Genomic DNA, 25,726 nt, shown 5'->3' with positions numbered 1-25,726 from the left:
TTTCTTCTGTTTTCCTCTATATGTAAGCATCCTTTTGTCATTTTTGTTCATCATTACCTTAGAATTTAGAGCATGACTTACCACAGTCTAATGTTAATTGTTACTTTTATCATCTTCCTGGTCAGTTTAGTCAGTTAACCTATGGTTTCACGTCTCTTCTCTTTGACATCTTCTGTCTTTTTGCTCTTTGTGATGCCTTCTAAGTACTTTCTTTGGACTATGTTGCACAACCTTATTTCCTCTGATATTTAAAATCCTGTTTAATCCATGCATGGGAATCTTCACCTTAATCACTACATTTCTTTTTAAAGTTCTGCTGACTTTGTTTTCAAATCTTCGTGGTCATTTTTCATCATCTCTTCCTTGACCATGTTTTTAAGCCTCTTTTATGACTTTTAAATTATTAAACATTATTATTTAATATATTGTGTTTGCTTTCAGTATTTGAAGTCTTTTGTTTGTGATTTTCGTGTCACCTCTGCTGACACACACATATGCTGTGTATCCTTTTATTTTTTTGCAGTTTTAACTATGAATTCATATTCCTTGGAGAAGTGTGTTGGGGGGGCATACTCACATATTTGGGTTGATAGTTCATTTCCTTAGGGTTATTGCTCGAGTCACTCTGGGGTAATTCAACCTGGGATCTCTTTTTTTTTAATTAATTTTTTTTCTAGAGCTTTTCAGAGTGTACTGGTAGAATAAACTCAGATGATAAATCCTGGCACCAGCATCGTGACACATAGGAGATTTCTTTGCATCCACTTATATATGGTGGGTTTGTCCCTCCCTTCCTTTCTTCCTTTCCCACTCTCTTTCTTTCTGTCTGTCTGTCTCTGTCAACTCATCCTTAGCCTGAATATGCAAGTTTTATTCAGCAAATCTTCCTTTGTGGAGGCCCTAAGCTTTATCTTCTGCCCCCTGTGCAGGTAACAGACACAGAAATTCAAATTTTCAATATTTGGCAGGAAGTCTTAGAGTGAAATTGGCTTTGGAAGTTGGTAATCTCCAGAAATCTTGCAATACTCTGTATTTTATACTCTGATGTTTTCCTGTTTTTATGTCAGCCTAGTGGCAGCTTTCCCTTTTTCTTCAAGGTATTAAAAATTATTTATCTATTAACTTTTTTTAAAGGCAGATTTGCTATTTTTAGAAAAGGAATTATAGTATATATTTCTTTATAAAAAGTGATTCCATGCATTTTCCATAGCTTTTATTATCTTCAAAATGCTACCTGATATAATTAGCTTTTTTCGATATTTATGTCACTTTTGTGCAATAACAACAAGAAACATGAGGCTAGCTAACACTTATTGAATAATTACTATGTGCCAGATATTGTTTTTAAAGGATTTATATTTATTAATTCATTGAATCCCCTCAGCATCTCTATAAAGTAGATAGTTATTATTCCCACTTTACAGATGGGAAAATTAAAGCACAGAGAAGTAGAGTACATTGCTTAAGGTCATCTAATACAAAACAGGCAGGTTCATTGCTACCTACCTGTGGATTTACATCCAAGATCTGACACTTCCTATATCTGTGCTTTAGAAAGGAACAACAACAATAAAAATAGGGCACACAGATTGGTATTTGTTTTTACTTGTTTATTTCATTTTTAATTTATTGATTTTATATTTTATTTTTATTATGTGATATACACCCATTATAAAAGTAATCAAACAGAAAGCTTTCTGTTATTCTCTGTACCTCCTTCTTCCCTCTTTCTTTCCCTCTCCCCCCACTATATTGAGGTATCATTCACAGTTTGGAGTATATCCTTCAGAGGTTTTCTCAGTGTGTGTGTGTGTGTGTGTGTGTGCACACTTATATATTTCTGAAACTTAGTTTTTCATTGTATCTAGCTTTGAGCCTCTGTATTGAGGGCAGAGCTATTTGTGTGGGTGTTCTTTTTATATTCTCATTGTTTTTTTAAAGCTGTATTACATTGCAGAGTGTAAATCTATTTAGTTTTTCCTCTTTATTTAGATACTTTTAGATATTTATTTTATGTAGGTATTGTCTTAATGATGCTGAGGCTATTTTCTTTTTTAACTACAACAAACCGTACTTCATCAGACATTCATGTACCATCCTTGTGTTCTTGTGCAAAGATATTTGCAGGTTAAATTTCTTGCCCTGGCATAACAGGGGCGATTGTGGAGTCCATAACATTTTCACAAATATTGCAAAGGTGCCCACTAAAAAATTCTACTACAAATTCTGCTATGGAAGAGAGTAGTCAGGAATGGACCTACATATATGTAGAAATTTAAAATAACATAAAAAACAGTATGATAAAGGAATGGGGGAAATACTGATCATTCAAATTCTTGACGTCAAGTCACTTGACTAGGGAAAGTCTTTTACAAGAAATACCAAATCTAGAAATCAGCAGGGAAAAAATTGATGACTTTGGTTATGTAAAATATATAATTTTTATCTTTAAAAAATTATGAACAAGATTTTTTAAAGAGACAAGAAAGCAACAAACTGGGGAAAATATTTGCAACAAATATGACAAAGGACTGATTTCTTTAGTATCCAAAGAGATTTTATTTGAGGAAAACATCAAGCAAAACAGCTCAAGGGAAAATAGACAAATAATAACTTCTTTCCTTTTTTTTTTTTTGAGTTTCTACAATATGCTAGAATCAGATTGAATTTTTTTTAAAAAGCTTAAGATAAAAATTTAATGTGAAAACTAAGCTAACTCTCTTTCATGTGTTACCAGCGTTATTTTAAATGCACATTCCTGTTTAATTCTAGCAAAACTCTATGCTATGGGTATTATTATTTTCATTTTTTAGGGAAGAAATTATTTTCAGATTGATTGAAACAGTCACTGAACTTTTAGAGATAGAGCTTGGACTCAAACCCATGTCAGTTTGCTTATACAATCAATTTTCTTAAGCACTTTCCTAAGTAGTTGCCCCTGGCAAGGAAATAAGCTTGGTATCACTAAGAAACATTACAATGACCAACAATGATATTAAAATGTGTTCACCTTTGCTTATAATTTAAAGAAGTGAGACATTAAATACACACACATACATACATAATATTGTATCTCTCCATAGGCAAAGATTAAAAATATAACAATTTTTAACAAGACGGTGAGGTATAACTGGATTTCTTTTATATTTTTAAAATTTTTTCATTGAAGTATAATTAATTTACAGTGGGGGGGGTGTGTGTGTATGTATATATTCTTTCTCACATTCTTTTCTATTGTAGGTTATTATAAGATATAGTTCCCTGTGCTATACAGTAGCTCCTTGTTGTTTACCTGTTTTATATATGGTATTGTGTATATGTTAATCCCAAACTAATTTCAGCCTGATTTGCTTATCCTTACTTGGAAGAATTATTGCGAGCATTACAGTCTAAATATATATAAAAAAATCGTAGTACAGTGACACATACTAAGGGCCCAATAACTGTTATATACTGCTCTCCCCAAATACCCTGAAACCGCCCCGCCCAAAAAAAAAAAAGACGACAGAAATAAATCTTTCATCTCTTTGTCTTCCTAGCACAAGGCAAAGAGACAAACATGTAAGTGAAGATGAAGGCCAGGAAGAAGAAATACTCTAGCCACTCATGAGCTCTCATCAGGGCACTGGATTTAACGATCACTTTCTAGGATTGTGCAAGGATTTCCACAGTACATTTAGTTCCACATCCCATATTCTAGATCTCAGGTCAAAGCAGGCAATAGATAGAACAGAAGGAGCCAGGGGCCCTGTGAAAATAATATGTGCAACAGTCCCTACATTATCTATGGGCTGGTGGTATAATGGTTTATAGCCAGATGCTCCCCAGCCCATGTCAGGGCATGATTAACCTTCTGGAGTCAATGAGTCTGGAAATTCTAAACATAAGTTATTAGAAAAATGCAAAAAGCACCGTAATAATATCCTGCCTTTTCTAAATATTTACTGGCAACCATGTGTTAATTGAGAGAGAAATATTGACTTTGAAGTGACCTAACTCACCTTTCGTTCTGGAGCTCTGCATGCAGAGCTATGTGACAGTATTGCAGTGTTTAATTACTTTTGAGAGCCAGGGTCTTCTCTTAAGTCCCGTTGGTTCCAGGAAGACAAAGTCACCAAGATTCTGACACGCTGAATGGCAATTAGTTTTGTGACCTTCTCCTCAAGAATGTTTTTCCAGTGCCCAGTCAGTTTGCCAGACTTTTATCTCCAGGTTGGAGAAGAAGCTTTTCCAGTAGACCTTTTTCATGTGTATAACTAAGAAATAAACATGGCAAAATGTATCTACAGCTGTTCTTGAGCATCAGATAAAATGACTTGTATGTGGTTTGTCTACAGCACATTTAACTGGACGGTCCCATTCCTTTCATTCCTGGCCTGTTTGATACTGGCAGTTGCCACCATCACTTTGTATTTCATTCCACTCCGGTACATCATTTTAATCTGGGGTAAGTTTGGCACAGTCCTTTTGCTAGCAATCAGTTCCAGGTAAGAACCAATTACTCATTTTTAAAGTGCGGCTATAAACTTTAAATGTACTCTTGTTGGCAATTAAACATGAGATTAAGAAAAGCAGTTGGGGAACAAAAACTTCCAGGACCTCCCTGAAAATGCCAGTTGCGTGAACGATCAGCATAGATATTTATAGGCCTCTTGCATAATTGCAATCAAATAAAAATATGATTGTGCATGCTAGTTCCCTTTGGGCTTTCAGAGTCATAAATACTCTTGAAAATATACTGCTGTGGCCTAGTAACTTTCAGGAAACACTGTTATTCGGAGGGGGAGCCAACACCTGCATCTTACCCTTTATATTATGTAAAAGTAGATCTAGCCACTGCTAGGCTGCTCCTGACACTTGGTCTCCCCTGGAAGGAGAAAAATAACCTAACCCAATACTTAAATCCAGAAGCAGTGAGGTGAAAGGGAGGGGCCCTCGGTGACTACATAACCAGTGCTTGAAAGGAAAGGAAAAGCTGTTATATACCAGGGGAAATGGTGAGCCTATATCAAGTTTAGCTGCTTTTTAAAAAAAGTAGAAACAAAAATGGCAAACTGGAAATAAATTTCAGGACTTGATTTACTACTCAAGCTGGAAATTAGAAAAAGTACTTTGTGAATACTTGTGTCTGTTGCTGGGTGGACACTGGGTTGATATAAGGAGAGTGCAATGCAGTTAATTAATTAGAGAAGCAATCAGCCTTTTTCTGGAAGAATCGTCTGTTCTGATTTTTGCATTGCTTGGCTTCTGTGACCACTGCTCAGTTCTTAACCGTAGTTACTTCTAGGGATCTTCAGATGTTAAGAGGTTCAGAGAAGTTCCAAGTATAAGTGGCTGTGTTGAGATGCATTCATTTTTATGCAAAAGCTGAAAACTTGCAAATGCTGGGGTGAGGGGGAGCTATAGTATTCCCCAAGCCATTAAATGTAGACCATTTACAAAGAGGACCCGCAAAAGTAGAATCCTGCTGATGAGGGAGGCCACACCTAGACATTCAGAAATGGGAAGAGTCATGGGGAAAATAGAATAACTCATAACATTTCAGAAATAGAATGATTTTGAGAGAGCATAAGCCATGCATTCTCTGTTTTATCCAGGAGGTGAAAATCCTATTACATAAAGTCTCTCTCCTTTGTAACAAGCCCAAGAAAACAAAAAGATATTCTAACTCCCTCTTCAGGGATCCATTTTAATAATTGATGACTCTCACTCTTGGAGAAAGTTACCTCATGTCCATGCTTAATTTTTGTTTTTCTCCGTTGTGTTTTTCACTTTTATCATACTGACCTATATTCGACCCTTAGGAAGGAGAGCATGGAATTTTCAGGAGCCCATTGATTAAGAAGGAATATGTATTTTCTAAAAGCATTTCCCTGAATACTCATATACTGAATGTTATCTGTGTAGATTGAATCATCTCATTCTTTCTTGTTTTTCCTAAGTATTAGTTCCTCAGTCAATTTACTGATCACATTTAAAACAGAGATCTTTAAACTGTTATCTGACCCTAACAAGAACTTGATTCAAAATTACAACCATTCGGCCGGTGTTTTGCTCATTTTTAAGCTGGTGTTAAGTTGATGGTCAGCTTGTTAAACATGTGCCACACGATTTCTTCATCCTTCTGGTACAGACTTGATTTACTTTTCTGCGTCTCTCCCTCCACAAAGAAGACTATACTGTATTTCTTTCTTATATTTGTCAGTTTGGGGATGCCAGTCCCTTTTTCAGTTTACCTCACATCCCTTTGACTACATGTCTTATCCTCCAAGTTCTTGGCAGCTTTCAACACCAACTTTTTGCATCTACTTAATGAGACATTGTTCTATTTATTGTTCAGTTTAGGAATGAAATTATGAAATAGCATGGAGTTTATGATGTTCTCCTGGACGAAAATAACCCTTTGATCTTTATGTTCTGTGTCTCATTCTTTAGTTTTATGTTCTAGACAGGGGTTTATAGTTTATTGATGAGCTTACTGTAGATAATGTAGTCAAAATCCTTGAGCATCACATGATCTATTGCCTTTTCTCATCATATAAAACCTGCCATACCATCATGGAATATATTCTGCCATTCTATTAGGACTTATTCTTTTCCAAGACAAGTTAGTTATTAGCTAGCACAGATCCAGGACTTTCCTTTGCACATCTCTTATGTGATCATATTCTGGGCAGAGAATGTATCATGTAGAAGAAGAGAACGTTATATGTCTTAAATTTCTAGTTTTCCTTTTAACCTTGTTAAGGATCAGAAGACTATTTCTTATTCTAAGTTACTTACTGATTTTCGTTGAGTCCTAAAGTGGTGGATAAGCGCCTGAAATTTTTTGTTCAATGTTTTTAACCTTTTGGAACAAAATTTTTTAACTCTATGTTCTATATTTCCCTATTCTTTACATCCAAATAACATTTTTGTATAAATATTTATTAAATAGCACAATTCTTTAACATTAGCCTGTGAAAACAGCCCAATTGCATGATGGCCATGGGGAGTATTCCTTGACTCACCAACTTCACTGTAAGGTTTTAAAGGGTGAAACACTTTCTTTCCTCTTTAACCATACATTCCTAGTGCAACTGCATATAGGTAGCAGATCTTTAGTGGGTACTTGGTAAATATTTTATGAGTGGATGAGTCTGCGAGTTTAATACCTGTGATCTACACAGATGGCATTTTTTGAACCTACCTTTCTTATTTGGGAGTGTAATTTTTGAAAATTAAGTTAGAAGTGGTTTAAGAGGGGTATCTGAAATTTTCTCTGGGAAACTGTATCTGCTGAATTTCTGTCATTTATTTGTTGCATGTATTTCTAGAAGGCAAGGCACCTTTGAGGATTAGATCCCATGTAGGTTTCCTGTACCTTTTGGGAGGTTTCCCATGTTCCTTCCATTCATTCTTTATCAGAGATGCTCTAATTATAGTTTTTCAGTTCTGATCTGGGCCACTTCTGGTTTTCCCAGGTAGATTATGAACTCCCCAAGCAAGATTTTGAGCTTCTTGAAAGAAACTATGACTTGCTTAACTTTGTATCTCCATTTGATAGCACAGTGTATCTTACATGGAAGACACTTAGTGTTTGATGCAGAAGGACCCTCTGCCCACTTCCCCCCCCACCCCAATATATTGCAGTCAGGGCTACATGCCAGTTGCTCATGTAATGTTCGAACTCCGTTTCGAGTGGTTATTCCCTAGGGACCATATGTGCAAAGCAGCCATGCAATTTTTCCTCTCTTTCTGCAAGTGATTATTTTTTAACTGGGGGGCTCGTTCTAATCCACTGATCTATTCAATCTATGATCATTAAATGATAGTGTCTCTCCCAAATGTGGATCACTTGGTATTTAAATCCCACTTTCTTTGGCTAAAAATAAAAATTTACAGCACATATGCTCTGTCTGTCTGTATTGTTTAGGTTAAACCTTTGGCATGTTTAACATTTGGAGGAACCCACAACTTCCAAATTGGGTGTGTCATCACATGCCTGTCAGTATAAAGACTCTTCCATCACCACCTCTTTTGTTTCTTTGGCTCATTGACATCTACAGTAATGATGGTAGCCCCCTTCATTGTGGTGGAATTTCAGAGTATAGCATCCTCTTGCCTATGTTGTCCAATGTGATTCTCCCTTCAACCCAAGGAACTATATAATATAGGTCTTTATTATTCAGATTTTAATATAAGAAATCTAAGGCACAGGGAAGTTATATAATTTGTCAGAAACCACACAGGTGATAATGCATGGTGAGGCCAGAACTGGGACCCAGCTACTCCTGTTACCAAACCCTTATTCCTTGCCCCATTGCCCTTTAAAGATGACCAAGGGATCTATGATACCCTATTGACACTTGGTTTTACACAGTAAATAATATGGTGGAATTACTGATATCTGAGCCTGTGGCACCTTAAAAAAAATAAGGTGTGATGTTGAAGCACGCAATCTGAGTTCCTTGTAATTTTTATTCTAAAAAAGTTTTTCAAACGTAGACTGTCGGAGTGCTTTGTGGACTTCTTCTGCCCTTATTGGTGCATTTGAGCTACTGGGCAGGTTTATAATCTTCTCAGTGACTAAGAATGCAGTGTTTTGATCGGCTGTGATATTATCCCTGCCTGGCTGTTCATTGTAAAGACTCCAGATGTGCACACTATATATAATTAACAATAGAAGATATATCTTTTCCAATACGTCTTTGTCTCCCTTCATCATTTTGCCTTGTCTGTTTTCTTTTGCCAGAAAGCCCATGCTACAATTAAATGTCTTTAGAATAACAGGGTGGAGAATATTTTAGTTTAAAGGAACACTGGAGGAGATTTTAGCTAGAAACATGAAGCTGGCTGTGGGGGTAGAGGGAAGAAAGGCATAGCATGGCTTTGACTTGAGACAAAGGGAGTTATTTGCGGGAAGTCTTCCCCAGCCCAGTCAACAAGCCACCCTTGACTTATGAACATGGCCAGCTCCCATTTGCCAAGCAGATGTAAATCTGACCCTCTCTAAAGAAACTCCTAGGAGTTTGGCATTGTGCAGGTGTAATGGCACACAAGAAGTCCAGTTGTCAGATGAAAACAAAAGAAAATTTCATGAAAGAAGAAAAACATCAAACCTTTCCTGCCTTGCGGACAGTTGAACAGGTAAACGTTACCTTGACTTTAGAGTAAGAGCCAGTCAGGGTACAATCAAGGTAAACATTCATTCAGCATCATGGGGATTGAGAAGCACTTCATATATGGTCCTTCATAAACAAGCACTCTGTGGCCAAATTTCAGAAGGCCCCCTCGTCTTTCTGCTTCTAACACTTGGCACGAAAAAGTGTTGACGTTTAGTGAAAAGACCGAGTTTATAAGCTCTGGCTACAGGCACGCATACCTCCAGGGAGCTCCGAGGAACAGAGTAGGAGAGAAGGCTGGTGGAGAGAGGTGCCTCCCTCTGAAGAGGGAGCCGCGGGCAGAGCTGGTCCTGGACGTGCCCACGTGCCCAAGGTGCTGCCGCTAAGGACAACTTAAACCTCACACCCCCTTCTAATTACCATTGTCCTAAATAAGCACCAACTCCACAGCCTAGCCAAAGCCACGCGCCAGTGCCGCAGTCCATAAATAAAGCTAGCAACCGTAGTAAGGTAATTTTCCAATAATAACTTTTCACAGTTTCCTGTAGCATCAATGTATGATCAACATGTCAAGTTCTGTTTTGCAGCTAGAGAAGAGAAACCTGTGAAAATGAGTTGGAGGGGAGGGAGATAGATTTCTTGCGGGTTCTTTTTAACAACAAAAAACACAACTCCCGCCCTCCACCTCCCGCTGCTACGTTTGGTCCAGAGCTCCCAAGCAGAGACTTGTTTGGGCTAATGAAGGCCTTTTCCCATCTGGGACGTTCGTTCTCCTGGCAGAGGAGGCTGTTAATCAGCGTCGTCCAAAAAACCAATGAGCTCCACAGTTTCAGTGTGTGTTTCTGCCGCCCCGCTGCTGGGATTGTAATGGGATTTTCACAGCTGAAGAAGGCAAAGCCCCTCTCCAACGATCCCCCCTTCCTTCCTCCAGGAAAAGACATTTGTGAATGATTCCACATGACAGCAACATGTGCATGACTTGAGGTCCAGTAATTGTTTTCACACTAATTTTTACTTGTGAATGCTTCCCCTCCCCCAGTGGGGTGAGTTTTTAAAGACAGATAGCTGGATAGAGAGACAGATCAACAGACAAAGAGATCTCCCAATATTTCTATTTTTCAGGCATAAATAAATTCACGAAGAAGCTTCGAAATCCCTACGCCATCGACAATAATGAGCTACTAGACTTCCTCTCCAGGGTACCGTCCGATGTGCAAAAGGTAGGTAATGAATGGTCACCACCAACAGGGGCCCTGACCCTGAAGTCTGGCCTGCCCCAGAGCCAGAGGAGCACAGGGCTGTGCCTGTGTGAGTCACTGAGGTAACGAATCAGAAAATCCTTAAAGAGGCCTGCCTTGCAGGGAGGTGGCAAGAAAGTTTTTGTCCAAAGCATGAGATGATTGGGGGAAATTATCCTAAAAAAGAGCTACTTAAGAATGATCTGGAACTCACACTGTGAGGCTGGTGCAGTGAGGTTTGTCCCTTTTCTGATTGCTCATCCCAAAGAGGATAAGATGGGCTCAGCGAGGGGGAGAGCATCAGATCCAGAGCAGGGGGAGGCTTGCTTATTTTCCTCCTCTTCCGGATGGCAGGCGTTCTCTGGGAAGTAGGGGACAAGAGGATTATTCTTTTGATCCTTGTTTGCCCCGATTATCTCCTCGGCCTCCCTCCTATCCCTTTCCCTCTGAAGACTTAGAGATGCTGAGGGCAAAGCCCCTGCTTACTCTGATACACATAGAGGCAGAGACGGCGTGCAATAATTTGAGATCAATCGGAAGTATTATTCACAGGTAATGGTCACTTAGTCCAACAGTGTCCCGTTTCTGTGGATACCTAGAGATTAACCAGGGCAACAATACCAGAAAGTCCATAGAGCAGCCTAATTCAGGCCCCTGCAGATCTGGATAAATCCAGAGGAGGAGGGCAGGCAAAGATCTCTGTAATGGAGAAGAGATACCATAAAATAGAATAGGTAGATGGGGAGACCTTGGTATGAAATAACATCATGATGATCAAAGACACAATCTTTTATTATCTGAGAGAATCCCAAATCAAATATCAATATCATCTTTGGGCCACTGTGCCATAATTCACTTTCCAGCAGCTCTAGCTGGATTGCAGAGATGCTGGGCTGAAAGGCCCCAGAGAGTTTCTTTCCCCTTCATTCCAAGTTCTAAGAGATTAAAATAGACCTTGTGATGCTTTTTTCCTTTAACCTTCATTTAGTGATATAATTATCTATTAAAATGCATCCTGTAAATATGAATTTACTGATTAACACTGCATTACATGATTGTAAAATAGTAACTTGGCCCCTGTTTGTTTGGCCTTGAAGATTGACAGGCGTGTCATCCCTCAGGGGACCTTCACAAAACACTGAAAGGAAAGCATGCTTTTTTCACATATCTGCTTTCCACCAAGTGCAGCTCAGCTTATGTGATGGGGTAGGATGTCCTTGGGGAGTTTGGCACAAATACTCAAAATAGTGAGCACATGTGGTCTGTAACACAATACTTTAAATAAAGCCATTCCACCGTCAACCTATCAAAGCCCACACACCAAAGCAATATGATTTCAGCGTACCATCACTTGAGTCACAATGTGAGTTTGCGCCTGCATCCTTGAAGAATGGACATTCCCATCAGGCTCCCCTCCCAAGGATTATCTGTGCACAATTCAGGCACCAGCCCTCGGCGAGGTCATCCAGTTGGAGTTGGCATGAATACAGAGGGATACAACAAAAGAGCATTCGAGGAAGATGCACAGCAAGCTAGTAAGACCTCCGTGTCTCTCCAAGAGCACTTGCTAATAACACAATAGACAGTTTGCCACTGGGGACTCGCCACATGCTCATATTTGTTACAGATGTTTTAGCCATTACATTGTAAATGAAATTCATTTTTAAAAGAAATCTTTATTAGTCTGGGGCCGGTATCAATTTCAACATTTCTTTCCCTCTCTGGCAAAAGAAATGTATGTAATTGGCAGAGATTTTTTCCCCAAGATTTTAGATATTTCTAAATGAATAATTCTTAGTAACTTGCTGTATCATATACTAAGATAAACATTCCCAAGAGGCTGTTATTAAGCTCTTTTCTGGTTGCACATGGGCACACACAGAACGAAAACCATCTAGCAGTGCCGAGGGCAGGTAGAAACCCATGCATCTCATTAGAAAAATCTGCTTTTAATATTTTGGTTTCAAGAAATGATGCATGGCTCTTCAAATCCTTCCTGCAATTAATCCCTCCATGTTCCTGTGTTTAGAAAATGATTCATTAGCTTTGAACCTTCCTTCCTTTGCCTTGGTGTGTCCTCGGGGAGCCATTAACACACTGTGGTGAGCTAGGGTTACCTAACCGCCCGCGTCATGTCTGTCTGTTTTCACAGGTGCAGTACGTGGAGTTGAAGCCCGGTGGCAGCCAGAGCCCCCTTCGGAAGAAGCGCAGTGCGCTCTAGGACACACACCGACTTTGGATGCCAGCACCCGATTCTGTGTTGGGTTGATTAGACCAATATTCTCTCTCATTCAGCGGTATCTGTGGTGTCCCTCTCAAAGGCGTGCTGTGTGCAACCCTCTCTGTGTCCTCCGCCTTCTTCGTGGCACAGATGCACACACACGTGTGCGTATCCGTGTATGGGGGTGTCCTGGTTGCATCTTGAGTCAGCCCAGCAAAAGGAAAGAGACTGTCAAAGACTAACATCCCTTCTCAAAAGACTGACATCCCTTCTCAAATAAGAGAGAAAGCAAGGCTTCCACAGGTCTGAGCACCCTCCTTGAGAACAGCCAGGAGGCCACTTGGATTCCGAGCATGACTTTGAACTTGTTTTCACACCTCTGACAGATTCTCATTAAGATTCAGTTATTTTCACTCCCCACCCCCACAGTCCTTTCAGATGATTGTTCACGAGTCCGTTTTTTTCTCCGAGTTAACAAGTCCTTGATAGCCACCATCTACCCAAACAATGTATATTATAAATAGGTTTTTAAAAATAATTACCAGGATTAGCAGAATTCTGTAGGGATCTTTCAGCTGCAATTACCAAAGACCTGTATGTAAAATTTCAACAACCTGCTTCGTGCTGGATGCCAGCCTGTGTCACGGTCCATTGCTGGCAGTTGATGCCCCAGGGAGGTCCCAAGGGGCCATTCCCCCAAAACGTGATGGTTCCATGAAAGTATTTGGTTGCCTCAAATCGCCATTTCTTCAGACATCACTTTCTGCTTACTTCCCAAATAAGATCTCCATATTATAGCTTGGGGAAAAGGGGGAAAGGGATGAATGAGTGAATTCTGAAGGAATTGAGAAAGATAAAGGCTGAGGAGCAAGGGACCAATGTATGTGGCTGCTTACCTGTCATAATCCCTTCACTTGCCTGCATTTTGAAGAAAGTAAAAATGCTATCGCAATCCAAATGGATCTTTTGTTCCAAAGCAAAATAAGCTACACATAATAAAAATATCTCAGCACCCCATTCCTAGAAATGTACCACCGCAGAGTCTTTGAGTATATCAGACTTCACCATTTCACAGTAACCCCCTCCAAGTAAAAATCCCAATTTTTGTGCATATATAAAATGTACGCAGATATCTTTCTGTTCAAATGATATTTAAGTTGTAAAGAGTGTATTTTGTTGACACATTCTTTGTGCATTTTATATGTATATAATATATATGTATTGTAAAGAAAAGTTGAGGTAAAAAATCTGATTTAATAGTGAGTTGTACTGTTCTTTTTTTTTCTCTCTGGGTTGTAATTTAATAATCTTCAAACAAAATGTTTATGAAAAATGCCAAAGATTCTAAACCTTATCATCCTGTGTCTGTTTTTCTTCATATTCTATCTTCCTGGGTTGCTTTCTGGCTGAGCCAGATTTCTGCATGATTTGATTTACTTCAAGTTAATGAAGCTGGCTGAAAAAGAACCTTGCAGAAATTATAAAAGCTCCAGTAAATCTCTGAGTTGTACATACAATAGATACCCAAGAACCTCTTTTGTTAAACCAGTTACTCAATCTTCTGTGTAAACAATGCCTCATTGTCTCACTCCCAACTACCATCTAGTTTATCATAGTGTGTCATTTTGTAACGACCTAAGTCAGACGTTTTTAAACAGACACGTGAGATCTGATCAGTCATTTGAATGAAAACTTTCAGCAGCAAAATAACCCCTTATTTATTTAAAAGTGGAACCAATGCTTTATTGTTGTTCTCTTGCTATAGAATTTCAAAATGAAATAATTCGCCTGAAAAGAAGGCATCATTAGTTAGACTTATTTCTTCTGTAGTCTGGCTGGAATTTTCGGCATTAAGTTTAGGACACAAACAGCAGCTGGGATGCAAGAGCAAGGACAGAATCAACCTTTAATAAACTGTGTATGGAAAACAATTGTTAATTGATTAAGTAGGCGTGGGATATTAAAAGTGAATGTTATCTCAAGTGAAATGTTAAGATTCATACAAGTAGTCAAACTCATATGAAAGATTTGGGGATGCTTTAGATAACATGTATGGATTATGGTTTCTCAGTGTGATAATTAAAGATAATTTAGTAGGAAGGTTGAAGTCTGGCCAAGCTTTCCTGGTTCTCCTCAAACCCCACACACCCGTTTCCAGCCGTGCCTGGATGTCTTACATGCATCTCTTCATCAGCAGGTCAGAAATTCAACATTATCTTTCCCTCTATGTGTTCAGGACCCTTACCCCACAGTCTCCTTCTAGCTTTGTTATTGCCCTTATTGGCACAGTCATCTTATAGGCTGGGAGGTGCTGGGCATCCCTTTTTTCGTTCCTTATGCTTTTATCCCCGTCTCCCAAGGTGTAAAATCTGGTAGGTCCAGTGTTGACACGTTATCTTGTCCATTTCTAGTTTGTCCGTTTCTATTTTGTCCATTTCTGATCACCACCACCCAAGCCACTGCCCAAGCTGAATCCTCTGTAACCTCTCACAAGTCAAGGTAGTGATGCCGATTACATTATGCTGGGTCAGTCTCCATTTGGACTATTCATTTGACATACTTTCTCCCCAGTTCTGTCCAAATTCTACCCTCCTTCGAAGCTTTCAAAAATCTGCCCCCATAGGCTTTCTTAGTTCCTTGGCTGGATTGGATTCCACCTTCTCTTTTGCACCCCCACATCTTAGATATCTTCTGGCATCTGCCGTAACAGCTCATAGTTACCAGGGGCCTTGACTCTCACTTTCCTCCACTGGGTGGCCTACCCTGGCACCTAACAGACACTCAGAAAATACATGATTAACTGACCAGGTCATGGAGACCTTTTCTTTCTCTGCCCTTTCATGTGTGATTCTCATTACAGAGGGCTGAGCTGGATAAATTAGTGTGGTCTAACCCAGGAAATAGTTTCTTGCATTAAGTGCGCAGCTCATATTGTGTGATATTATTTATAAGCTCTAGCCATGTTAACTATAAACTTTTAAATTAAACAATATCTTATATTTGGAGAAGTCCTTACCTACATGTCAAAGGAATATATAGTGTTTATTTGTAGGTGGTAAAACAATTTTTGATTCTTTTTCTTCTTATTTATCATTGAACAAACATATTGAATGCTGATGATATACTTGAACAAAACAGAGTACATTCCCTTGGTAGAGCCAGACATTAAACAGGTATTTTCAGTGACATGACCTTCTCAGATTTAACTTTTAAAGAGAGCATGCTGGTTGCAGTGGGTACAGTAGCAATTATGAATGTTCAGAGAAGAGCCAGTTGTAGAGCTGCTGCTAAGTTGATGGTAGCATGGACTTTCAAATAAGGGCACTGGAAAAAGGAAAACATGAGGAACATCAGAGAATGGTTACAAGAGTATAGTGAGCAGGACTTCACAGCTGCTTGACTATGGAGTGAGGGAAGAATAGATCAAAGATGGCACTCAGTCCTTTTGTCTCTGGGTCTAGAAAGATGGTCTTGTCTTTTACCAAGACAGAGAATTATAAGAGCAGTCAGGGGAAGAACTGCAGGAGCCCGGTTTTAGATGGCATTGAATTTGAGATGCTTGAGAAGCCTCCAGACGGGGATGTCTATGAGGTGACTGAATATGGAGCTAAAAGAAGAAATGCACTGTACTTGAGAGCAATACATTTAAGGGGCATCAGTCATGAAAGATGAATGAAGCCACATGCTTTAAGAGGTTGAACGTAACACTCATAGTCATATATATATATACACATAGACAAAGATTAGTCAGCTAAGACTGTAAATAGAAACATAAAGAGGAAAGCAGTATGCATGTGCTGTCATAGAATTCAAGGTTAGAGCATGTTTCCAGAAAGCAGGTGTGGTGTATAGTGCTAAATGCCACTGAAATCACATAGATTGAGGGCAGAATGATGGCCTTAATGACATAGCGGTTTGAGAGGACTTTGGTAACGAGTCATTTCGGTGGAGTGGTGGAAGCAGAAACCAGATTGAGGTTGAGACATGAGTGGATGTCTGAACGTGGCGATTGAATGGAGGAGAGTTCCATTTGCAAAGTTCCACTGGAAGGAGAGGAGGGAGAGAGGGCAGAGACTGGGAATGAAAGAAGGTCAGGAGGAAAGAAAATTAGATGTGTCATGAACTCAGTGTATACCCATCAACTACAAAGAAATTCTTCATGAGTATGAGATGGAGTTAGTTGTATTCATTATTTAAAACTATATTCTGTCAAAACCCACTTCTCCCTTATGTAGTATTAATCTAATTTTTATGACAACAGAATGGTTGAAAAATTAAAATAGAATATTCTCTGAAAATGTTATGAGTAGTAAATTGATAATTGAATAAAAGTTGAAGGGTGACTTCTAAAGAATGGCTTAAAGCACATTACCTCTTTATATAGGTCTCCTTGTATAAAACTTGCCGTTCTGTTCTGGCATTTTAATGTAATAATTTACGTGGGAAAATGGATAGGCAAGCACATCAGAATAGTTAACATTTTACAGCACTTATCCAATGCCAGCTACTTTCTAAGTGGTTTAGATGTAATAAGCCATTTAATAACTTTTCTAAAAAGCAACTATGATATCCCTCTAAATACTTATTAAAAAAATAAACCACCAATCATACAAACTCTCCTAGAAAAATAACAAAACATGATTACACTTTTCTACACATTTCATGATGCCAGTATAATCTTCTTCCCCAAACCCAACAAGATGATATAAGAATGGAAAATTACTTACCAAAATCCCTTATGAATATAAATGAAAAATTATGAAAGATATATAAGCCACTACACTGAAAAAATTAATGAGAGAAAGAAGATAAACAAATGAAGGGATTCATGAATTAGAAGTTCAATATATTAAGATGTCCATAGATTGAATGTAAAGCTGATAAAAATGAGGTGTTTTTTTTTTTGCAGAAATTAATCAGCTGACTCTAAAATATATATGGAAATGCAAGAGTTCAAGAATAGTCAAAGCAATCTTACAGTTAATAACTCTAGCAGATGTCCAGATGTATTACAAAGCTATTGTAACTAAGACAATGTGGTGTTGGCACAAGGGTAGACAAATAGATCAAAGAAGTAGAAAAGACCAGAAGTAGACCCACACATATTTGGTAACCTGTGACCTAATTTATGTCAAAGGTAACATATTTGCAGGGCGTAGGGAAAAGACCTTTTTGGAAAACGATGCTGGGTCATGTGAGTACCCATGTGGATAAAATGAATCTTGACCTCTTCCTTACACAACTTACAAGAATCACTTCCATATGAGTCTGCAGATCCAAAAATAGATAACAAAATAAAGATCTCAGAAAAAGACGTAGGGAAATGTTTTCACATCTATGTGATAAGCAAAGATCTCTTACACTGGAGACAAGATGCTAATCATAAAGGGAAAATATTTTGAATTGCTGATCATTACAATTAATCTTTTCCTCAAAAAATATGATTGAATGTAAAGGTAAGCCACAAAGTGGGAGAAGGTATGCAATCTCTGTATGTAAGCAGACAGAGGATTCTTATCCAGAATACCTAAAGAATTTCTACATCGAAGAAGCAGATAACCCAGTAGAAAAATGGGCAAAAGACTTGAATAGGCACCGTACAAATGAGCCTATCCAAATGGCTAGCAAATATATAAAGAGGTGCTCAATGTCATTCGTCACCAGGCAAATGCAAATTGAAATCACAAAATGATACAACTGCACAAAGCCAGAGTAACTAAAGTAGAAAAGTCAATATGAAGCGTTGTCAAGAATAAGGGGGGAAATTTCTCATACTTGCTGGTGGGTGGGAACATAAATTGATACAAACACTTTGGAGAACTGGTTGGCAGTATCTATTAAAGCTGACTATATGAATACCCACCACCCTCCCCCTAGTTTTTCGCTCAGGTATATAACCAATAGATATGTGCATGTCAATAAAAGACATGCCTGAAAATATTCATAGCAGCACTACTTGTATAATTCCAAACTGGAAACAGTACATGATAGATAGATAGATGATAGATAGATAGACAGATGATAGATAGATAGATAGATAGATAGATAGATAGATAGATAGATGATAGATAGAGATAGATAGATGATTGATAGATGATAATAGATATAGATGATAGATATAGATAGAGAGATAGATGATAGGTGATAGATGATAGATAATAGGTAGATAGATGATAGATGATAAATAGATGATAGATATAGATGATAGGTAGATAGATGATGGATAGATGATAGCTAGATAGCTAGATAGATGATAGATAGCCATCAATCTCTGGGTTCATCAATAAACCATGACTGTACAGTGCAATGTATAGAGAAATGAAAAAGCGTTACAAGCAACAACAAGGACAAATTTCATAAACAATGTTGAGCAAAAGGAACAAGGCACCTGCACAGATAAATGCAACATATGATTTCATTTATGTCAAGTTCAAAACCAGAGTGTACAGCCTGTGGTGTTTGAAGTCAGGAGGCTGTGGGTATAGTGACTAAATGGGTCTATGCGTGGGCTCCTGGGATGATGCTAATGGTCAGTTGTTTTGGTTTGGACTCTAGTTACGTGAACTTGTTCACTTTGTGAAATTAACTGAACTTATGACTAATGTAATTTCCTGCACGTTTCCTAAAAAGAGAAGAAAAACGATGAAGCATGACAATTTTATCCCTAACTTACAGTGAAAGAAACCGAGACAAATCACTGCCAAGTATTTTAAACATGAAAAGAGAGAACCCATTCAAATAAACCTTTAAAATTGTGTGAGAGTTGGGAGTCACTTTGAACGATAAACTCAAAGAAGACAGTTCCTACATAATCTTATTGCTTTTGCATATTCGTTTTCATCTTAAATGAACCAGCAGTTTTTAAAAAAATATTTATTATTAGGAGTACTAAAAATGACTTTTAACTTACATGCTGGAGCATTAAAGAGTTGCTTTACATGCGCAAAGTGGCCCATGAAACCTCAGCATCCTAAGTGTTCCTGGAAATTTTAGCTTTTTACAGTCTATACTTAGGTTCATTGAGCCTGGCGTCCTAGGACAACATCTCTTGCATGAGTTGTTCATTTTTTCCCCTTTTCACATATAAAACTTGTAGAGAAAAAAGGTGATAGAATTTTATTTGGTTTCTGAGGAAGGCTATGTGTCTCCTCTCCCAAGGGAAGAAATAGAAATAGATAACAGATATAGATGAAAGATAGGTGATAAATAGATGATATATATAGATTGATAGATAATGATAGATGTAGATGCATGATAGAGGTAGATGATAGATATAAATATAGATGATATAGAAGGGAGTGTTTGTCTATACATATATATGCATTTATACCTATATTGTTGAGGTGGAAAACTTTACCTTCTTAGGCTCACCGGTTGGAGGCCTGCAAATTAAACTCAACTAACAGATTAACAAGAGAAAGAACAGATTTTAACCACGTATAAGGGAGTTCACAAAAAATTTGACTCAAAGGGGGCAGTTAGAATTTGGGGCTTAAACACCATCTTAAGGGGTGAAGGGAAGGAGGAGAAGGGCATGTAAAAGGGGAAGATAAATGACTTGTTAGAAGGGGGAAAAAGGAGGGATGACATATGGGAAAACAAATAACTTTTAGGAAAAATAGATGGTCCCTTGGGAGAGTAGACAGATGGGAGATAGGATAGTTCTGTGGCAATGTCTCTCTAGGTGTGGTGTCTTATCATCATCCCTGGTGATAAGTCAACTTTCCTAAGTTGCTCTTGGGCTGGGGATTTAAAACGATTGAGTTCTTTTGGGAGGCTCTGCTTTTAGTCAGATAAAGCAGTTCAGAAAAAAAAAATTCATCTGTTGATTCTCAAATGCTTTCAGTTCAAAATAATTTTTATGTCACAATGGTATATTCTGGACTCCTTCAGTGTGTATTACATACACACATATAGTTGCATACTTTTGTGAAATTTCACATATGTCCAAAAATTGATCCAAAGACTCCAATTAAGAACCCAAGAACTGTGTTTTCAGGCAAAACCTTAGAAGTTTGTCTCGCTGCATTTGAAACCTCAGGGTGCAGGATGTGTTTTTCTAGGAGCCTAATGTCAGCAGTCTGCTCATTGCCAGAATCCAACTCATTCATTTCTGATCCAGCTTTTCTCTGGGAAATGTTTTATTAAGCTAGTCTTTATAGGCTGAAAAATCCTAAAACTTCAGTTGGCTTCCCAGTCCTTTAACTCATTACAATAATACATACAAGCTTCTACCCTCCATGTATTTTCATTATTAGATCAAAACAACTGGTTGGAAAAGTGAAAACACATGAAATCATTTGTTTAACTGCATAATAAATAGCTGCATTAAGTGATTCAGTATGCATCTCCCTGATAAATGCTTGCCGTGAGTTTGTTTTTGTTTTGGCATTTTTATCCCCCAAAGGCCTGCACAACCTAGAGAAGCGGTCCAGCCAAGAAAAGTTAGCAGAGACAAGTGAAACCTTCCTGGCACAGTTAAGAGAGCTCTCAGATTGGTTTTATTTAGTCGAGACATGAATCACCTGTATATTACGTAGAGTGCATGTGGGGCTGCACCCAGGCAGAAACTGGAGGTTACTGGATGAGAACCCGGTACAAGTGGGAGGCACTGCGTCTGACCTTGAGAAAGGGTCGGGCATCCATGGCCAGGGGCAGGTTCTGTGGTCGTGCAGCGCCATAACCCTGGACAGAGCTGAGCTTGCTAGGGGAGAGACACAGGTACCTGCTGTCTCAAACTCTGAAAGTTTGGCCCTTGACTATGGTTACTGATGCCCCAGGGAATTTACAGCTGCAAGTGCTACCTGGCTTATGACTCTAGAAAGAAAAAAAGCCTGTATCATATAAAAATAATATTTCTCCTTTTTTGTATTCTGTACTGTGTATACACACACACACATACTATATGTATTACATTTTTACTTTACCTGAAATGCTTGTGCTGGATATTTTTTTTCTCTCCCAAAGCATTAATAAAGATGCTAAAACACTGATCCCTTCAGCCCACTGACTAGACACTACTTTCAACTAGATCCAGGAGCATTTATCACTGTTACGGCCTTAAAAAGTAATTGGTTTCAACTAATCAGTCTTTATCTTTTTTCAGCAAGTTAAGTTTAAAATTGGAGCTCTGTGAAATACCACTGAATCTTCTATTCTGATTTTAAATAGCAAACAGACCTTATGATCTTTTCCAGATAACCCCTCTAGCTCAACATTCTCAAGTTTAAGCTTCATAACTTACAGTAGTATATTTGCTTTTAAAACTCTAGGCCATGACAGTCATCCCAGTAGCTACTATTAATTGATGGTCATTTATATTCTAGGCACTTTGAAATCATAGTGGTAGTCAATGACAAAGATATTTTGCATAATTAACTGGGTCTGTCTAGGCATAAGATTTTGATCTGTGCTTCAATTATTGATTTTACACGAACCAGTGTGAAAGAGTCACGGTTAGGAGGTTGGAAGGGTGGTGAATACTCTGAAGTCTGAGCCATTTTAGAGCTATTGACTTTTGAATGATAAGGTTTCCTGACAGCTCTTTCCCGTGTTTCTTATAAATGGTAACTTGGTCAAGCTGTCCATTTCTATCAAGTATTCATATTGACGGTTCCTGTGAAAGATTTCCCAATGAACAGTGTCTCATTCATTTTAATAATTAATGCCCCCTTTTTCTCCTAACCCTTAGATTTCAGCCTAGATCTCCATGATTCATAGTCCTGTGGGAACAGGAATGCAATGCACGTGTGGTCCTAAAACTTGCCATTAAGTTTCAAACTTTATCATTTGGAACTTCCCTCCCAATGTCCTGATAAGCTATACAACTGCTACTGTATTTAATCTTGTTTCACGTACTTTCTCTCTTTTACAGCTATGCACGTCCTAAAACAGGCAATTTGAAAGGGGCGGGGGGAGGAACTCAGAGGACTGGTTGAGCCCAGATTTGGACAACATTGAAATGAAAACCAGTTTCCTTCCTCCAACTGCCTTTCATTAGCATTTGATTGTTATTGGCTTAGGGGACCTCAGTGACCTGGTGCTAGAAAGAGGTTCAAGTCCAAGACTGGGTACTATGGTAGTAATTTACTATATGTCTCTGAGCAGCACACTTATCTTGGAGCCCCAATTTCTTCATTTCTTGATTAGAAATGATAGCACCCACATTATCGGGTTTTGAATAAAGAATATAAATACTCAGCAGTGTTGGGAACATACTGTTTGCTTTTTTTAAATTAAGATCTATCTATATATATGTATACGTATAAATGCAGAAAACTGCCTATATCATGTGTGCAGTTTGATCAATCTTCACTAACTGAATATCATTCTGAAACCAGCAGCCAGGTCAAGAAACTTGATATTACCAGCAGCTCAGAAGCCTCTCCTGTACCTCTTTTCATTCCTACCCCTCAAGGGTACACGCAGGGTTTCTCAAACTTGGCACTAGTTGGTGTCTGGGGCCGGATGCTTCTTTGTGGCGGAGCGACGGGACACGTAATGTTTATCAGCATCCCTGGCTTCTGACAGTGAGATGCCTGTAGTACCTCCCGACTCTGCCAAAATATGACAATCAAAATTGTCTCTAGATATTGCCAAATGTTTACTTTGGGGCATGGTGGGGGAGGCAAAATGTCTCCCAGGTGAGAACCGCTGGTATATACTGTTTTTTATACCACAAGGACCTAAGTCCTGAGGGTTACCTGTTGTGTGAGCTGTCACTTGTTCTCCTCTGTCCTCCCTCCTCTGTGGGGACTCATGCAATGGAGAGAAACTTTCAAGCACAAACTACTGCAAAGGAGATTCAGTGCCCAGGAGTTCTGAAATCCACATCCTCCCTGGGCTCTGGGCCCCAAATGTCTTCCTCTCTTCCCATTTCTCCCTAGCTTCTATCAACTTCTGCTAGTAGAAGTGTAAATTGGTTCAACCACTTTGGAAAACTGTTGGCAGCGTTTATTAAGGATTTATTAAGCTGTATGTACGTTTACCCTATGACTATCCCAGTTTGAGTATGTTCTTAATCATTTATATCTGGTCTTTCCCCAAAATAGATCTGAAGTAACTTGCAACAGACAACATTAGTATATTCATTAACCTGTATATTTTAGTGGAGTGTTACAGCTGAAAATAAGATAAACTCTTTCCTTGATTCGTACTACAAGCAAGCTGGGGAGTTCAAGATGAAGATTAATATTAGTAATAATTATCATGTAACAAACATTCTTGTTTATAATTTGAATCAGATTCCAAATAAATTCACATATTTCATTGTTAATGTATCTCTGAAATCTCTTTTACGCTAGTATGTTTCCAATCTGTATTTTTTTCTCTCAATTTATTAGTTAAAGAAGGTGATTTTTTGTCCTGTAAAGCTCTGAGCATCTGAATTTAGATCATTGCATCCCCATGGTGTCATTTAATATGTTCTGTGTCCTCCTTTTCTCTGTAAATTGTAATTGACAGAGGTGTTCTAAGATACAGTTTGTAGTACAAGGGCCTGACCATTAGCTTTTTTGATTGTAATGTAAGTGCCTGACATTAAAGGCATCCATTTCAAAGACATCCATCTTGAATAAACATGGTCAACTAGCCATTATGTAAAGAGCCAGGCCACCCCACCCATGAAGTTCTCCTTCTAGAAAGTCCTGGTTGACCTAGATAACTGACCTTTTCAGTGACCCTGCTTTTCTTTTCCTCTACATTAATTCTCACTCTTCTGCTTTAAATTCACCAATAAATAGTGAACCCACAAAACCCTAGGCACCCCACCCTTGACCCAGTAAAGGCAGAACTTAAAAGTCCATGGTCTCTCTCTCTCTCTCTCTCTCCACGACCTAGTTGTATGGCCCCAGGCATTCTGTGTACCCTCTAGGACATGTGAGTAAAAAATCTTATTTCAAAGTTCCCTGATGGTTTTTGCTGAGGTGTTTGCAGACATTTGCAATCAGAAAAAGAATCACAAGGGCTGGTTCAGCCGCCACACTGGAAATGTCTATGGGGACTCACCATGGGCGAAAATGAATGCTCTCAGACATTCCTAACCAATAGCATGACTATCGATAGGCTGAGACAGACACAAAATAAGGTTTGATCATTTTTAATGCTATTTCATAGCGCTGCTGTACTCCGCCATCAGGAGGCATATAATGTTAGCAATGAATGGAGTCTAGATCCATGACTTCATTAGGACTGCAACATAGGAATATTTTACATCTAGTGTTTCTCCTGTATTCACCAGCATATACTTCAAAAAACAGAATGCCTCATTCTACTATTTGGTTATCTGATAGCAAAATTTTTACAGGAAATTTGAGGGGTTTTTTTCCCTTTATTTACCAGTTTTTAAAATAAAGACTTATTCACCTTAGCACCTAATGTTGATCAATTAGATTTTGTTGTCTCTATGAACCAATGGATTTAAACATTTTTAAATGTTTCAAATTATTGCCTTTATTTTCCTTATAGACAAAGTGTCAATGAGGTCTCTAAGTTGGCTTCTGATTCCTTTTGATATGATTTTAGTACTTTTTGATAGTTTCCTTGGTATCAGATATGAGGAAGTGCATCAAAGTCACTGTGTGCCTACCTTACTGCGGACTTTTAGAATCAGTCATTTCTCGCAAGAGCGCTGGGTCTTTATAATGAGAAATGGTATTTCAAGACCACAGTCTGGGTGCTTTACCAGCATTCTCTAGAGAAAAAGAACCAATAGGATGTGTGTGTGTGTACCTGTGTGTGTGTGTGTGTGTGTGTGTACAAAGAGAAGCAATTGGCCCACGCAATTATGGAGGTTGGTAAGTCTCAAATCTGCAGGGTGAGCCAGCAAGCTGGTGCCCAGCAGGACCAATAATGTAGTTCTAGTTCAGAGGATGGCAGGCTTAAATCCCAGAAAGAACTGATGTTTCACTTCCAGTCTGAAAACAGGAAAAAAGCCCATGTTCCAGGGCTCCCCTGGTGGTGCGGTGGTTAAGAATCCGCCTGCCAGTGCAGGGGACACGGGTTTGAGCCCTGGTCTGGGAAGATCCCACATGCCGAGGAGCTACTAAGCCCGTGCAACCACAACTACAGAGCCTGCGCTCTAGAGCCCTCGAGCCGCAACTATTGAGCCCACGTGCCACAACTACTGACACCCTCGCACCTAGAGCCTGTGCTCCACAACAAGA

General features: G+C 38.7%; 1 protein-coding gene across 6 annotated transcripts in view; it reads left to right on the top strand.

The window, feature by feature from the left end:
• The window catches only part of MCTP2 (multiple C2 and transmembrane domain containing 2), a 235,841-nt gene extending 221,193 nt beyond the window's left edge, over positions 1–14,648 (top strand). For 3 of the 6 annotated variants that reach the window (XM_057721324.1, XM_057721326.1, XM_057721325.1), the window contains exons 21-23: positions 4,338–4,447; positions 10,227–10,324; positions 12,495–14,647. In XM_057721324.1, the coding sequence (XP_057577307.1) occupies positions 4,338–4,447; positions 10,227–10,324; positions 12,495–12,563 (277 nt within the window). In that variant the 3' untranslated portion in view covers positions 12,564–14,647. Of the gene's footprint in view, positions 1–4,337; positions 4,448–10,226; positions 10,325–12,494 lie in introns of those variants that run through there. The other 3 variants (XM_057721327.1, XM_057721330.1, XM_057721328.1) reach the window with 3 other exon arrangements.
• The last annotated feature ends 11,078 nt before the right edge of the window (positions 14,649–25,726 follow it).

The sequence above is a fragment of the Hippopotamus amphibius genome, chromosome 2, assembly GCF_030028045.1.
Source record: "Hippopotamus amphibius kiboko isolate mHipAmp2 chromosome 2, mHipAmp2.hap2, whole genome shotgun sequence".
Classification (NCBI taxonomy): domain Eukaryota; kingdom Metazoa; phylum Chordata; class Mammalia; order Artiodactyla; family Hippopotamidae; genus Hippopotamus; species Hippopotamus amphibius.
The sequence above is the reverse complement of the archived record's forward strand: the minus strand, read 5'-3'. Positions and strand labels throughout refer to the sequence as shown.